General features: G+C 42.4%; 1 protein-coding gene across 3 annotated transcripts in view; it reads left to right on the top strand.

The window, feature by feature from the left end:
• The window catches only part of NFX1 (nuclear transcription factor, X-box binding 1), a 35541-nt gene that overhangs the window by 12115 nt on the left and 7637 nt on the right, over positions 1-15789 (top strand). For all 3 annotated transcript variants that reach the window (XM_077933375.1, XM_028737975.2, XM_077933376.1), the window contains 13 exons: positions 126-265; positions 1291-1372; positions 1465-1682; positions 2931-3028; positions 5224-5254; positions 6172-6254; positions 6766-6874; positions 7885-8004; positions 9046-9125; positions 10649-10879; positions 11687-11760; positions 13219-13320; positions 13733-13774. In XM_077933375.1, the coding sequence (XP_077789501.1) occupies positions 126-265; positions 1291-1372; positions 1465-1682; positions 2931-3028; positions 5224-5254; positions 6172-6254; positions 6766-6874; positions 7885-8004; positions 9046-9125; positions 10649-10879; positions 11687-11760; positions 13219-13320; positions 13733-13774 (1410 nt within the window). The remainder of the gene's footprint in view (positions 1-125; positions 266-1290; positions 1373-1464; positions 1683-2930; positions 3029-5223; positions 5255-6171; positions 6255-6765; positions 6875-7884; positions 8005-9045; positions 9126-10648; positions 10880-11686; positions 11761-13218; positions 13321-13732; positions 13775-15789) is intronic.

Raw genomic sequence — 15789 nt, 5'->3', positions numbered from 1 at the left:
AACAGCTCCTTTACTAAATATATGTAGTCACATTCAGAGGGAATGTGGGTGATAGCCTAAACTATAAACACAGTATTCTAATCTTGCCAGCTGCAACTGATGACTGACTGAGTTTTCTTCTACAGCCATTCAGTTCGCTGTGGGCATTCTACTGCAATTCAGTGTACTAATATATGTGGGAATGTTTTGAATTGTGGTACACATAGCTGTGCCCAGATATGCCATTCAGGAAAATGCCAGCCGTGTGAATTGACTGTAAAACAAGGTGAGTGGTGTGTGTGTGTGTGTGTGTGTGTGTGTGTGTGTGTGTGTGTGTGTGTAAAATTAAATTTCTAATAAAATAGTACTAAAACTTCCAGGAGTTGTTGATTATGTAGGACCAACATGCTTCAGAATTATGCTAGGCTTTCCTGAACCTTTTCATGGATTGACATGAAGAAATAGAAGAGCTACTGAAGTACAGTAACAAAATGATGTCGCAGCAACAGGGCTGGAGACACCATTGTTCCATCAGGAAAACAGAACATAGCTAGGGAATTGGGAGTATTATCAGAAGAATAGTGCTCTCCCTCTCCCATTCCCCTTTAGTTTAAGTTAGTGATGAAGACTAAAAAGAGCAGCTGGTCACTAAAATGACTCAAAACATGTTTTTCCCCTCTGAAGTTAAATGTCCAGTCACTAAACAGCTGCATGCAGTTCATAAGGTTGCTATTTTTCTTCTTCTTTTAAGGCTACAGTATTTGTACACACTCCTAGTGGTTCAACTTAGTAACTTAAAATCACACTCTTACATGAGAAGGATGAAACAATCCAATCATACACTGTGCAATTTCTTACGGTTCCAATTGGGGATGGCGTTTTAATTGTGCCGATTTCTGGTGTGGCTGCAGAAACTGGTAACTCGTAACTGCTGCCCCCCACGTTGCTTTTGCTGCATTAACAGCACTGAAGTGACCTCCCCAGGGCACAAGCCTGGGCAAGTGTGTATGGAAGTCCTGGGCTGCCAGACGACAAGACCCCCCCCCCCAGCCTTGCTGATGTGCTCCAAAGGAAAGCAGAACAGTACGTTTGGCACCAGCTTGGCTGCAGGAGTTGCGAGAAGGAGGCGTACAAGGAGCCATCCAACCGTCTTAGGGACTGCACTCTGGATTGGTGTAGGATTTACTCCTTTTGTGGGGTGGGTCAATCCAATTGATCTGGCTAATCTTTATTTTGGCTCATGTGTTGTCCTTTCACTTTATGATAACCCTTTCTGTTTCTCTTTCTCCCCAAATGCCTTTTTCTGTACAGTGTGTTACTGTGGGAGCACCTCTCGAGAAGTGTTGTGTGGGACAAGTGAGGACCATTTCTCTTGTCTGAGAACTTGTGGCAAGTAAGTTCTGCTTAGAACCTGAGCTCAGTTTTGTCATCGTTTGTGGATTAACGTAGCCTTACGTGGGATAAATTGTATTTCTTTAATTTCAGAAAACTATCCTGTGGAATGCACAACTGTGCACAAGTATGCCATCCCCAGTCTTGCCAGCCTTGTCCACGGCTGCCACAAATAGTGCACTGTTGCCCTTGTGGGCAAACGCCCCTTAATAAATTATTAGAGCTGGGGTGCACAGAACGTAAACTCTGCACAGATCCCATCCCATCGTGCGGAAGAACATGTGGAAAACCTCTGCCTTGTAGTAGCTTTGGTAATTAGAATGTTGCTTGCTTGTGTCTGTAACCTTCATTTGTGTTGAATTTTATTGCCACTTCCAGAACGATTAAAAAAAAAAAAGATGAAATAAAAGTGCATTTCTATGGTGGCAGTTCAAGTTGATAGAAAAAGCCTATATAGAAAAGAAACTTTTCTTCGGGGAGGAAGATGGAAAAGAGGTTGTAAGCTGCTCTGTGTTTTACCAAATGGTTGTACTTTTGCGCAGCCTCTCACCTCCAGCCACCAGGATAAAATGGATCTAAATGCTGTAAGAAAGGTAGTTTTTCCAAGCTGGTGAATCCCGCACAAGAGCAAATGAATGGAGCACCATACCTTCGTAATGTATAGACCTAGTGTGATGTAATGAATAGAACACCAGACTTGGGCTAGGAACGCCTGTTTTCAAATACTTGCATGACTGAGCTTGGGTCAGCCGTTATTTGTCAGTCTGACCTACCTCACAGGACCTAGTGAATGATATATTCACAATAAAGTTAAAAGTTTCAAAATTTGTTGCAAAAGCGGTAGCATGGACAACTAGTGTTATTGTTTACTGTAAGGAATGGAATCTGTGATTGCTTATTTTGCTCAGGGAATACATAGTTACTCTGGGTTGTATCCAAATTAGCATTACCATGCCCCATCAATGCAGTAATACCTGGTTGTGCCACAATACTTTCCCCCCCACCCTCCTCCTCCAGCAGGCCTCTAAATCTGTTCTAGGGATTTGCCCAACCCTCTGGAGCAGATTTGGTAAGGGTGTAGGGTGAGGAAGGTTAGGGACGCGGGTGGCGCTGTGGGTAAAAGCCTCAGCGCCTAGGGCTTGCCGATCGAAAGGTCGGCGGTTCGAATCCCCGCGGCGGGGTGCGCTCCCGTTGTTTGGTCCCAGCGCCTGCCAACCTAGCAGTTCGAAAGCACTCCCGGGTGCAAGTAGATAAATAGGGACCGCTTACTAGCGGGAAGGTAAACGGCGTTTCCGTGTGCGGCTCTGGCTCGCCAGAGCAGCGATGTCACGCTGGCCACGTGACCCGGAAGTGTCTCCGGACAGCGCTGGCCCCCGGCCTCTTGAGTGAGATGGGCCCACAACCCCAGAGTCTGTCAAGACTGGCCCGTACGGGCAGGGGTACCTTTACCTTTACCTAGGGTGAGGAAGGGGAATCCCATTTGCTGACAGGACATGTTAGTTAAATACGACCCAGTGTATTAAAGTTTCACTTGACCATATTCTCTTAATTATGCATAGATGCTGTTCATACATGCGAAAACCTCTGCCATGAAGGAGAATGTGGACCATGTTCTCGCACATCAAAGATTTCCTGCAGATGTGCCTTAAAAACAAAGGTAATTCCTGAAAATAATAAAGAATGAATATTGAAAGTAAAACAGTCTTGTGACACTTGAAAGACTAAAGCATATGATATCTGCTTTTTATGTTTGCATGGTTATCTTCTAATCTGAGCTTGCAAAACTGTGTTTCCGTTTCTGTCCCATGTGATGTGTTTTTTCCTATATAAAGATATTTGTGCCGCAATTATTGAAGGTCCATTTATTTTTGGCAGTGTTACATAGCATTTTAACCAAAGTATTCAAATATTTTTAAAATATATGTGCTATAATGCTTACCCATGGGCTATTTAGCTTCCTTCCCCTTTTGTTTTGGAAATGTGATGGTGTAAGAATCCCCAAGTGTAGTATTGATGAGGTGAATTGGGCTTGAACCAATGAATTCCAGATCTCTCGATTCCTGCAGCTTACCCTAAAATTGGGTGATTTTTAAGGATCAGCACCCTAATGCCATAAGCTTTTCAGTATTTAATATCTTGATACTTGATGTGGAGAAAGAGGAGAGAGAGAACTTTTTTCCCCTTCTCTTGTAACATTGGAACCCAGTGTCATCCAATAAAGCTGACCAGTAAGAGATTGTTGTTGTTTAGTCATTTAGTCGTCACTGTCGGAGGAAGAGGGGGGCGCGGGGATCGCCCCGCCCCTGTAGGCGGTGCGCCCCGCCCCCCAGAATGCGCACCAGCCCTGCCCCCTTCTCTGCGCCCCCGGTGTCAGAGCATGAAGCTCTGCCACCGTTAGTCGTGTCCGACTCTTCATGACTCCATGGACCAGAGCACACCAGGCACTCCTGTCTTCCACTGCCTCCCACAGCTTGGTCAAACTCATATTCGTAGCTTCGAGAATACTGTCCAACCATCTCATCCTCTGCCGTCCCCTTCTCCTTGTGCCCTCAGTCTTTCCCAACATCAGGGTCTTTTCCAGGGAGTCTTCTCTTCTCATGAGGTGGCCCAAGTATTGGAGCCTCAGCTTCAGGATCTGTCCTTCCAGTGAGCACTAGATCATACTCTCCAGTGAGAGATTATGGATGGACAAAAGGAAGTGTTTCTCACACTGCCTAGCTAAACAATTGAATTTGCTTCCATAGGAGACGATGATGCCACCAGTTTAAGACAATTTTAAAAGTGGATCATTCAGATTTGTGGAGGATAAGGCTATCAGTGACTCTGGTCATAATGGCTATATGCTACCTCCAGGATCAAAGGGGCCAGGCCTCTGAACACCAGCTGCTGGGAGCACAAGTAGGGAGAGTGTTGTTGCATTCCTGTCCTGTTTGTGAGCTTCTCATAGGCACTTTGTTGTCCTCTGTAGAAAACAGGATGCTGGACTAGTAGCAGGGCTCTCTATACAGTGGTACCTCGGGTTACATACGCTTCGGGTTACATACGCTTCAGGTTACAGACGCTTCAGGTTACAGACTCCGCTAACCCAGAAATAGTACCTCGGGTTAAGAACTTTGCTTCAGGATGAGAACAGAAATCGTGCTCCAGCGGCGCAGCAGCAGCAGGAGGCCCCATTAGCTAAAGTGATGCTTCAGGTTAAGAAAAGTTTCGTGTTAAGAATGGACCTCCGGAACAAATTAAGTACTTAACTCGAGGTACCACTGTATATCAGAGGTGTACCAACCTCTGATTCCCAGTACTCATCCAACCTCTGATTCCCACTACTGTGGTTTTCGATTTCAAATCAGCTTCCAATAAACTTGTCGCCTGTATAGTGCAGCAAATGTACTTTATGGCAGTGTTGATTTCAAAGGGGAGTTTTGCAGTCGCTAATGCAGCCACACAGAGTAGATCTCTTTTTTAATTTTTTTATAAACTAACCCATGAGACTGATATTTTCAGTCCTTCAGGAGGCTGCCTCTAGACACTTTTACATATTTGAAATTCTGCTTGTTGATTGTGAAATACATGCTACGACCCTGAATTGTTGTCCCCTCCTGTTGGTTGTAAGGTGACTGCTTTTGTGTGCTTCTGGAATAATTCAGCCTTAACACAGTTCACTGGATTCATCCATCACAGCCAGACTTTTCAGTTTTCATATGCTGAAAATCTAGGTGCAGTGAGAACATGTGGCACTGAGAATTTTTGCAATGGTTAAGATGCAATATTAGCTGTTGCAATGTGTTTTTCTTTAATGTCAGTCTGATGGTAGAAATAATGTGGCTATAATCCAATCAATTTCCTTTTCTTTAGGAAGTTCCCTGTGCCTCACTCAAAAATCAAGGTAACAAACACATTCATGGCTGTTATATGCTGGCACCCTTGTGAAATAGCACTACGTGTGCCATGTAAACACAGTGGTTGCAACTCACAAAGTTAGTTCGGCACACTTGGCTGAGGCTTTCAGTTACTGACTATTGAAAGAGAAGGAGACGCCTTGCAGACCTTTGCCTGTTACAGCCAATTCTGGGAGCCCCATGTGTATGAAGAAACGTTAATGATGGCTGCTTGTTGTCTGGCTCCTTGACACCTCAGAAAGCATAAGCATTTCCTGAAATGTCATTGAAAGCACATAAGCAAAATTCTTGCATATATGCCCACCTATGTATACAGTGGTACCTTGGTTTGCAACCACTTTGGATTACAACCGTTTTGGATTACAACCATGTCAAACTCGGAAGATAAGTGAATTTTCGCATAACAAGCAGGCAGATAACAGAACCTGTCTGTGTGTATATATTAAATATGCAAATATTCCTCAAGGTTTGCCTGCAATTGATATACTGCTTCTTACACAAGTAATCATTAACTCCCACATGGCTTTGGTGTTCCATACTTGTCATTCACTGAAGCCAGATAAGCCAAATTAAGTTTTAGGCCTCATGGTTGAAATGTTTAGTAACTTCTAAATAGGTCTTCTGCTAAATGCAAAAGCAATTTTGTTTTGTGAGTTACGGTATTTGCCTTTCCATTTACTTTTTATATGTTGATACAATTCTTAAAATTGTAGCTTAATGTTTCCTGTAAGCTGCCTTGGAAGGGTCCTGAAAGGCAGGATACTAATAAGTTTTGCCTGCGATCTTTATATGGGTCTTGCAAGGGCTAATGTCTTATCACAGTTAATGCAACATGGAGCCTAAGGGTAGGTGCAGTAATTTTCAATGAATAGCAATCATGTAAATGGTATTTTCTCATTTGTAGTTGAAGTTGTGTTCTTGTGTGACAAGAGATGCAACAAGAAGCTGTCATGTGGACGACACAAGTGTAATGAGATTTGCTGTGTGGTGAGTTCATAAATATAATGAAATATTTTTTTCCAGCAGAAAAAGAAATTGTTTTTTCTTTTATTAGTTGTTTGAACTCTTAATTAACATTTAGAAGGCTGGCTAATAATAGCCATAAGCAATCATCCTGGTTTTGATCTTTAAAAAAAATCTGCTTGAAGCCATTTTGATTACTCTTCTTTAGAGGCTGAAGCAAGGAACAGGTTGATGTGAAACTTTGTGGGTTTTTAAAATTAATGTTCATTCAGAAAAAGAAAAATACATATCCCCATATTCTTAGTTTATTTCCTTATAGATAATTTCTATAACGACTTCCCATCACCCCATTGTGGATCCTAAATGCTTTAACGTGTCACACTCTTCTTTATCAGTCCAAATCATTTAGAAGAAAAACCAAGTATTAAGCATAAATTATTAATTTGAAGGAAAGAGGGGGCGCAAGTTTCATTTTTCACATCACACATAAAACGACATAACTTACAACCCACCCACCACATTTTTTCTTTTGCAGGACAAAGAACACAAGTGCTCTTTGATTTGTGGACGGAAACTCAATTGTGGCATCCATAGATGCGAGGAACCTTGCCATCGTGGCAATTGTCAGAAGTGCTGGCAGACTAGTGAGTGCACATCAGAATTATATTCTCAGAATACAGTGGTACCTCAGGTTAAGTACTTAATTCGTTCTGGAGGTCCGTTCTTAACCTGAAACTGTTATTAACCTGAAGCACCACTTTAGCTAATGGGGCCTCCTGCTGCTGCCGCGCCACTGGAGCCCGATTTCTGTTCTTATCCTGAAGCAAAGTTCTTAACCTGAAGCACTATTTCTGGGTCTGTAACCTGAAGCGTATGTAACCTGAAACGTATGTAACCCGAGGTACCACTGTACTAGTTTTGAAATACATAGTCAATTCGCTTCACTCAAGTTGTTTAAAATTAATTAGTTTGTTTAAAATTACGAGTACAATCCCAATCCTTGATCTGTGCTGCTGGAGAGGGTTGGGAACAGGTGGCGGTATCTGCCATCCTGGGGGCTCCCATTCAGCTCACCAAAAGGATAGGAAGTTGGGAAGCTACGGTTGGCAGTATTCCTGCTGTGGGTAGCTGGCGTAAGTCCCCAAAATGAGGGTTTTATTGGGTAGAGCAGAGCCGCCAATGGATCTGCTGGGTCCAAAGCAGATCCATGTCCCAGAGTTGTGCTTAATCTGAGTCTCTGCTGGGGCAGCCTTGAGCTGGGGCAGCAAAATTGGAAAAACAACCACCACCACCACCTCCATCTTGGTGTGAGCAGCAGGATTGTTGAATGTGGCGGTGGATTTGCTACTCTTTCCCACCCTGCTGTTTGTGACCAGGGCTTTGGATTGATCTACCCCTACATTGAGCACAATGCAATACCCCTTAGTTTCAATTAAGTCCCATACCATTTTCCCCCCAGTTTGCTTTCATGCCCACTTTTTTTAAAAGAATGATAAGTGCCCACTATCTATAAATATACTGGTCTATATGGTTAGTTATCAGTTGGATAATAGGTCATGGAAGCTCTTTCATTGCGTACATGAAAGTCTGTTGTGCCAGCAAAGCTGTGGCATTGGTTATGTCTACAACCTATTTTGGTTTTGTTTTTCTTCAGGCTTTGAGGAATTAACGTGTTACTGTGGTGAATCAGTGATATACCCCCCAATACCTTGTGGTACTCGACCACCAGAATGTAAAAATTCATGTACTAGACCTCATGAATGTGACCATCCAGGTAAGACTTACATACAAACTGCATTTAACAACTACTACAGCAACCGTGCCAAACTAAGATGATGAATCTATTAAATTTTCAAATGTATGATGTAACAGTGCAGATTCAGGTGTAGGTTTTGAACTTAAATCTCAATATTAATTTCTGAACTCCAAAACATTTCTTACTGTAGTAAAATGCAGGTGTAAAAGCCTTCAAAGCATTTTCTTAATTCGTAGAAGAATAAATAGGGCATTCACTTCAAATAAAAGTAGATTCAAATACTCTTCATGTGATCAGAGACCTGATAAGAGAGAATTTGGTAAAGTTTCCTCTGTCTTGTTAGTAGAATAACTGAGGCAGTGGTTATTTTTTCAATTAGCGTGGAACAAAATAGCTTGAAATACAAGATTGCATCCATTGTTGCTATTCTGCTTGCACAGCAGATTCTACTGCACAATGGAACTTCCCCCTCCTTTTCTCTCCGCTGTTACACCATCAAAATCTGCTCCAGGGAGTTGGGAAACCCTCTTCAGAAGATTTTGGCGGCATTTGGAGAGAATACATGAATGGGAAGTCCCATTGTGTGAGTGGAATTGCACTCACATAGCATTGGATAAAACCTAGTAGGTTGTGAGATGATCCCTCACATGGAATGAATTAATTTGATTAGCTATCAAATACCTTCCCACAATACAGTGTAGAGGGTGAAGAATAATGTCATAGTTTGCACTGTGAAGCCTATTTTTTGTGCACTAATAGAGGAGTCCTCTTTTAAGCTCAGAGGAAGTCCATCTTGAGAACTGGTAAAGTGATACCACATTTAAAATGAGAGCAGACCAAGTGTCTTAGATGAGGCCATAATTGATGTACCAATCTGTGGAGCAACCATGTAAAAATTTGCTTGCCTGATTGCACTGAATAATAGAATGTAAAAATATTAAATGCTAAAATACATGGCTTTAGAAGGACATATTTGAATTTGTTTCATTAAAGAGATTTCATCTTGAAACATTTGGTTACGTTATTTGAAACTCGTTTTCTCTCCTTCTGTGGTTGCAGTGTATCATTCCTGTCATAGTGAAGACAAGTGTCCACCATGTACATACCTCGTTCAGAAATGGTGTATGGGAAGACATGAGGTAAGTGTGACTGTTTAACTTCCCATTTTTAGAGATAAAGCATAGCTGTGTTTTATTTGTACATGTTTGTGGTGTTGCTCAACTCATATCTGCACACTGTACAGCTGGGTCCAGATAATGTCTTGATTTATTAAGCTAAGATTTAAATGAACCTTTTGTCTGCACACACAGCCCCTTCTCTTCTCTCTTTGCAGTACACCTGAGTCAAATACAGATGACTCCAATTGACCACAGTGTCCTATTTCATCTGAACCAGGCTTATCATAGCTTTCGGATTGAATGGGAAACCATAGTTAATTGTATACAGTTATACCTTGGGTCCCGAAGGCCCTGGAACTCGGACATTTTGGCTCCCGAACGCCTCAAACCCGGAAGTGATTGTTCTGGTTTGCAAACGTTCTTTTGGAACCCAAAGGTCCGACGGGGCTTCCGTGGCTTCTGATTGGCTGCTGGAGCTTCCTGCAGCCAATCAGAAGCTGCGATTTGGTTTTCAAACGTTTTGGAAGTCGAACGGACTTCCAGAACGGATTCTGTTTGACTTCCAAGGTATGACTGTAGATCTGTACTTCATTTGGGTGCAGTGTGAAAAGAGAAGAAAGTCTGCATGCATGGGCAAAAGGGATCATTCATATTTTGGCTTACTGAATAAAAATGTGATTGTCCAAACAGAACTTAGGTTTTTAGATGCTTTTTTAAAAAACAGGCCAAACCAGTTTGTTTCCTCAATGACAAGGCTCTTAAATTTGTGCTGATGCAGAGAACGGAGTGTGAGTTGTGTTTACCTTTTTGTGTGGCTCTGAACTGACAAAGCTCTTTAAGTATTTGGCAGCCCATGCCCATTTGGGGGGGGGGGGCTCTGTGAAAAATCGTATTAAAATATGTGGGCTTAGACAACCATTTTCACACCATGAGTTGACTTTTGGATAGCCACTTTTACAGTGAAAATCTGAAGATAACTCTGCTTTATGAAGGGGTTCATCATGTGTCTCACTGCAACACAGATGCCTGATGAACTCATTCAGAAGCCTTTAATGAGCACAGGTCCCTTCATATGTCTGTCAAAAAAGTTCCTCTACAATGAGAGATGGGCCCATCCTATGCAGTTAGTATATCTGCTTTTAAATATTAAAAGGTAAAGGTAAAGGTACCCCTGCCCGTACGGGCCAGTCTTGACAGACTCTAGGGTTGTGCGCCCATCTCACTCAAGAGGCCGGGGGCCAGTGCTGTCCGGGTCAACGCCGTTTACCTTCCCGCTAGTAAGCGGTCCCTATTTATCGACTTGCACTTAGGGGTGCTTTCAAACTGCTAGGTTGGCAGGCGCTGGGACCGAACAATGGGAGCGCACCCCGCCGCAGGGATTCGAACCGCCGACCTTTCGATCGGCAGCCCTAGGCGCTGAGGCTTTTACCCACAGCGCCACCCGCGTCCCTTTTAAATATTAAGACATTCTTAAACCTTATTTCTTACAAGGTTGTCCAGTATCCATCTCTTTGTTTCTTCTTCTTTTTTCCTTCCTGGCTTAGTTGCGGAGCAATATTCCCTGCTACCTCACTGACATCTCCTGTGGTCTTCCCTGTGATCGAATGTTAAAATGTGGAATGCACAAATGTAAAAGGATTTGCCACAAAGGGGAATGCCTCATAGATGAAGAATGCAGGCAACCGTGTACTATCCTTAGGCTTCACTGTAATCATCCATGTATGTCTCCATGCCACCCATCTTTACCATGCCCCACAACGTCTTGCAGTGCAAAGGTAGGTGACATAAAAAATAATCAGACTTTCCCCCCCCCAGAAAATAAATAAATGTTTTCATTTAATGTCAGCCACTTTAGATGGGCAGCATGGCCCAGTCTGCAAAATATAAAAACCACGGCCTTTCTTTTTAAAGCTGATTTTGTCAAATGGGTTTGTACAGATGTCATGAACTTGCAAGTATTGAAGTTTCATTAGTTTGTGAATGATACCATTGTTGAGCAGGGAGCAGGGTGTTAATCTATGGAGAAAGGGCAGCATACAAATTTAATAAGTAAAATAATAAAATAAATTAGAGAGCCACTGAAATCTTTGATGTATTGCATTCACGAAGAATGTTCTGTGTGAAGCTGTCCTGAACATTCAGCTTCATTGAATGGCCACGGGTTCTAGTATTATGAAGGGGGGATTTCTCTATACAGCACTGATGCACTGTATATGTTATTATAGTAGATATAACCTTGATACTCTTCCAGTAAATCAAGCAGAGTGTTTGGCAGATTATTTGGATTGCTACTGTTATAGTGTAGTGCAGCCTGTTGCCGTCCATATGTTTTAGATTACATCTACCATCAGCCTCTGGCAACACGGCCAATGATCAGGAATGTCTTGGAAGTCGTCTAAAACATCTGGAGGGTACTAGGTTGGGGAAGGTTGATTGCAGGAGCTTGATTTTCACTTAGATAACAGCAAATGAATCCATCGTATTTTAGGGAATCAGGAAATTCTCGCCTGTGTTTTCTTCAAATCATAAAATACTTTGGAACGTTAGATTCCTGCCATATTCCTGTTTTTGTGCTGTTATAGGTTGAACTTCATTGTGAGTGTGGGAGAAGAAAGGAGACTATGATTTGTTCAGAAGCATCAAGCACTTTTCAAAGGTATTTACTGGCTCTGACTTCTGTAGTACAGTAGGCCTGTCCCTTACGTGAGGGTTCAGTTCCCAGGAGGGGGGTAAGGTCCAGGCGTGCAAAGGCAAAATTGTGCAAAGTCGGGAACTCCCGGAATACCTCCCCCCCAGCAAGTTGAAGGACTGCTTATTGGGGTCTGAGAAGGTCACGGGGCAGGTGGCTGTGAGCTTCCCAGGGCTGTCCTGCAAGCTTCCCACACCCTGGTAAGCAAGGAGGCTACTTCCTTAACTGGCCTCTGGGACAGTCCCAGAGTTGTCACACCTCCTTTCCAGAGGCCAGTAAGATAGGTACCACCATGCTTACTGGGCTTTGGGAAGTGGCCATGATGGCTCTGGATGCTTTCAGAGCCCTCCTGCTCCCTTCGCAAAGCTTGGTAAGTGAGGAAAACCTGCTGGGTGCACAGGGGTGGGTTGTGTTGGGAGAAATAAATGGAGAGTGAAGAGCAATGGGGTTCCCCAGTTCTCCATTTACTTACTTACTTACTTACTTACTTACTTACTTACTTACTTATTTCTACCCCACCCGCATACGGTTGCGATTGTGTAAGCAGAGTCAGCATAAGTTGCAGACTTAACGTGTGTGTATGTGTGTGTTGCTGTTTCTGTGCAGTAATTGATCATACACAGCCATGGCTTTTCTCTAAAATTTGTATGTCCTAGAAACAGAAAATTAATTTACTCACTTGCTCTTTCATACTGAGCATTGTAACATGTTCTCCTGCTACTAACAGGAGGTAGCAGCTCTGCAATATACGTTGCCTGTGTTTCAATTTAACAGGAAGTCTATAAATAAATAACTAGACATAAATAAACTGTCGGCAGAATTTTTTTCTTGTCAACTATTCTGAGTGGGAAATTATGATAATTTTTCCTACTTTTTATATTGAATCGTCTTTTGTAACTCCTATCAGAAATGTTACATTAAAAAAAAAAGCACCATATTAATCATGGTCTAGCTTGGGTATTTAAGACCACTAGTGTCTGAATTGAGTAAGGGATGCTAATTTAAGTTTTTCAGATAGCATGCCAGTAATAATATACATGCAAGATTTGGGGACAGCTATGGATGTAATCACATAATATCTGCTATGTATTCTTCTTGCATCATTGGTAGGAGAGATTAGCTTATTCCTTAACGGAAAAGACTTCTAAGGTCCATGTTTTGCTCATTCAAGTGCATTCCATCATTGCCCTTGACTTCATAGTTTCCTTGACACACTCAATCCTCTGTGTACCCTCCAGCCCTCTGTGTACCCTCTAAATTAGCTCTGGAGGGTTGAGAGATGTTGTGGAGCTGTTTTGGAGGTTACAGGGCAGGCTATTGTGCCAGCAGAAAGCTGCTGATGCAGGGTTGGGTGCCACCCCCCAAGAATTTTCTATTGCGTCATTTAAAGACATTTTATGTTTCATAAATATCATTCTCTTCCAGAATAGCTGCTATTTCTATAGCCTCTAAGTTAACAGATCCACATCACGGAGATTCAATAGAGATCAGCAAATTGATTACCAAAAAGGAAATGAAGCAAACCAGGTAATCAAATTATGAAATAAATACTTGAATAGCCTCAAATTACTGCTGAACCGAGGAGCTTAACGACTTTTAAAATCAAGGCTTACCTATCAGTTGCTGCTTCGGCTTGGGGCCTGGAGATGCAGACTGTAATCAGTTACCATTGTTGACTGTTCACTAACTATGAGCTGTCCATAGTTTCCTGTGGAGGGTGAGGAGTGGAAGCTCCCATAGAGTTATTCCAGTTAAGCATCAAGTCCGAACACTATTGAATACTAGCACCTGAAATCTTTCTATGCTATGTCCAGCTGCTGGTAAGACAAGGCAAATAGGAGCTTCTGTTTCACTGAAAATACTATTTTTTTTCTATATGTGGGGGAGAGAGGATTTTTCAAGGAAATGTAATTTTGTGCACTGTATCTCCTTTGTGTAGGCTGCAGTGTGATGATGAATGTTTGGCTCTTGAAAGAAACAGGTAGGTAATAATTTTATAATTTAATTTAGCAAGACGGATTGTGTGCTATAGCAGTTAGAGTGTTGGACTAAGACCTGAGAGACCAGGGTTCTAATCCCCACTTAACCACAAAGGTGACCTTGGACCACTCATTGTCTCTCCACTGTAACTACCTCACAGGGTTGTTATGAGGATAAAATATGGTGAGGGGAAACATGTGCACCACCTTGGGCTCCTTGGAGGAAAGGTGGGATAGAAATGTAATAAAACAACCATCTCTTTATTCTAGATTGGGTAGAAATATCTTGGAATTAAATTACGTAAGATTAGGAGGAGGTAATCTGAACAAAGGTCCGTATAGTTAAAGCCATGGTTTTCCCAGTAGTGATGTATGGAAGTGAGAGCTGGACCATAAAGAAGGCTGATCGCCGAAGAATTGATGCTTTTGAATTCTGGTGCTGGAGGAGACTCTTGAGAGTCCCATGGACTGCAAGAAGATCAAACGCATCCATTCTTAAGGAAATCAGACTTGAGTGCTCACTGGAAGGACAGATCGTGAAGTTGAGGCTCCAATACTTTGGCCACCTCATGCGAAGAGAAGACTCCCTGGAAAAGACCCTGATGTTGGGAAAGATGGAAGGCACAAGGAGAAGGGGACGACAGAGGACGAGATGGTTGGACAGTGTTCTCGAAGCTACAAACATGAGCCTGACCAAACTGCGGGAGGCGGTAGAAGACAGGCGTGCCTGGCGTGCTCTGGTCCATGGGGTCACGAAGAGTCGGACACGACTAAACGACTAAACAACAACAACAACAATCTGAACAGACTGGAATTTATTTGTATTTCATTTATTTAACAAACTTTTGTTCCTTCCATTAAAAAAAATGCTTTGTAGGGTAGCTTACAGGTACACAAAAAACGAAACATTAATAAAATCCAAAATAATGAGAAGCAAATAAAAAAGGAGAGTGATGAAGGCAATATAAAACTAGCCACATCCTGGATTTAAAACGTTTAAAGGCCTAGAGCGAAAAAAATTTTTCCCTTGGCACTGAAAAAGTAACAAAATGGGGACCAGGTGAGTTTCTTGACCAGGGGCACCAGTATCAGCACTGAGAAGAGCCTCTCCCTAGTAGCCAGTGGCACCCAGAAAAGGGCCTTCAGAGAAGACCTCACTCTATGGTAGGCTGATGATGGGGCAAGTGAGTTATCTAGGACCACTCTGGTCCCAAGCTGTGTATGGCTTTGGAGGTAAGCACTAGTACTTTGAATTGTGCTTGAAATGGACTGGGAACAAGTGTGGCATCACCTATGCCTGTGGGCAACTTGGAATTCCGTTAACCTCTGGAGGTGAACTGTTGGAAAGGGTCCACCACACCTGTGGAGGGGAGCAGCCTTCCTCAGTGTAAATGGCAACAAAAAGTTACCAGACCACGATGAAGCCATAAACAGGAATTCCCTACTTGTGTAAATGAGAAGCATTTATTTGGTATAATCATGGGTCAGTAGCAGTGTTAGAAACAGATATGAAAGCTAGGAGCTAAATGGCACCTTAAACCTAGGATATGGGCACAACAACAGAACGTCTAGGTGCGCTTTTTTATAACGAACGCAAAGCTGAAAATGAATTAACTGCAGCTGAGACATTATGTTCATTTTTCACATGGTCTAGTCCTTCCCCTGCCCACCCCCCTAATATTCTTAAGTGTATCAGATCTCTTCTTCAGTTTTCAGAGAGTAGCTGGAAATGGGGAGGCAGAAAAAAACTCCTTTCCTTCCACTCTGCAGTTTTAATCTGAAATCCTAGGCCTAGTACTGCTCACGCTAATGAAATTTCCTGTCGCAAAATGCATCTAGAACAATGGGAATTTCAAGCACTGGTCAGTCATGGCTTAAAAAACTCTTGAGCATCTCAAATCATGTAAAAGAAAAAAATCCCAGAGGTGAATCGTGATTCTGTAGTATAATGACTGTATAAGAAAGGCTTGAAATCATGTGAATGTTGTGTAGTTTAATTTTTGTCAAATATTGGGGT

The sequence above is a fragment of the Podarcis muralis genome, chromosome 8 (genome assembly GCF_964188315.1).
Source record: "Podarcis muralis chromosome 8, rPodMur119.hap1.1, whole genome shotgun sequence".
Classification (NCBI taxonomy): Eukaryota; Metazoa; Chordata; class Lepidosauria; order Squamata; family Lacertidae; genus Podarcis; species Podarcis muralis.
Note: the sequence above shows the minus strand (reverse complement) of the source record. Positions and strands in the feature narration are given on the sequence as shown.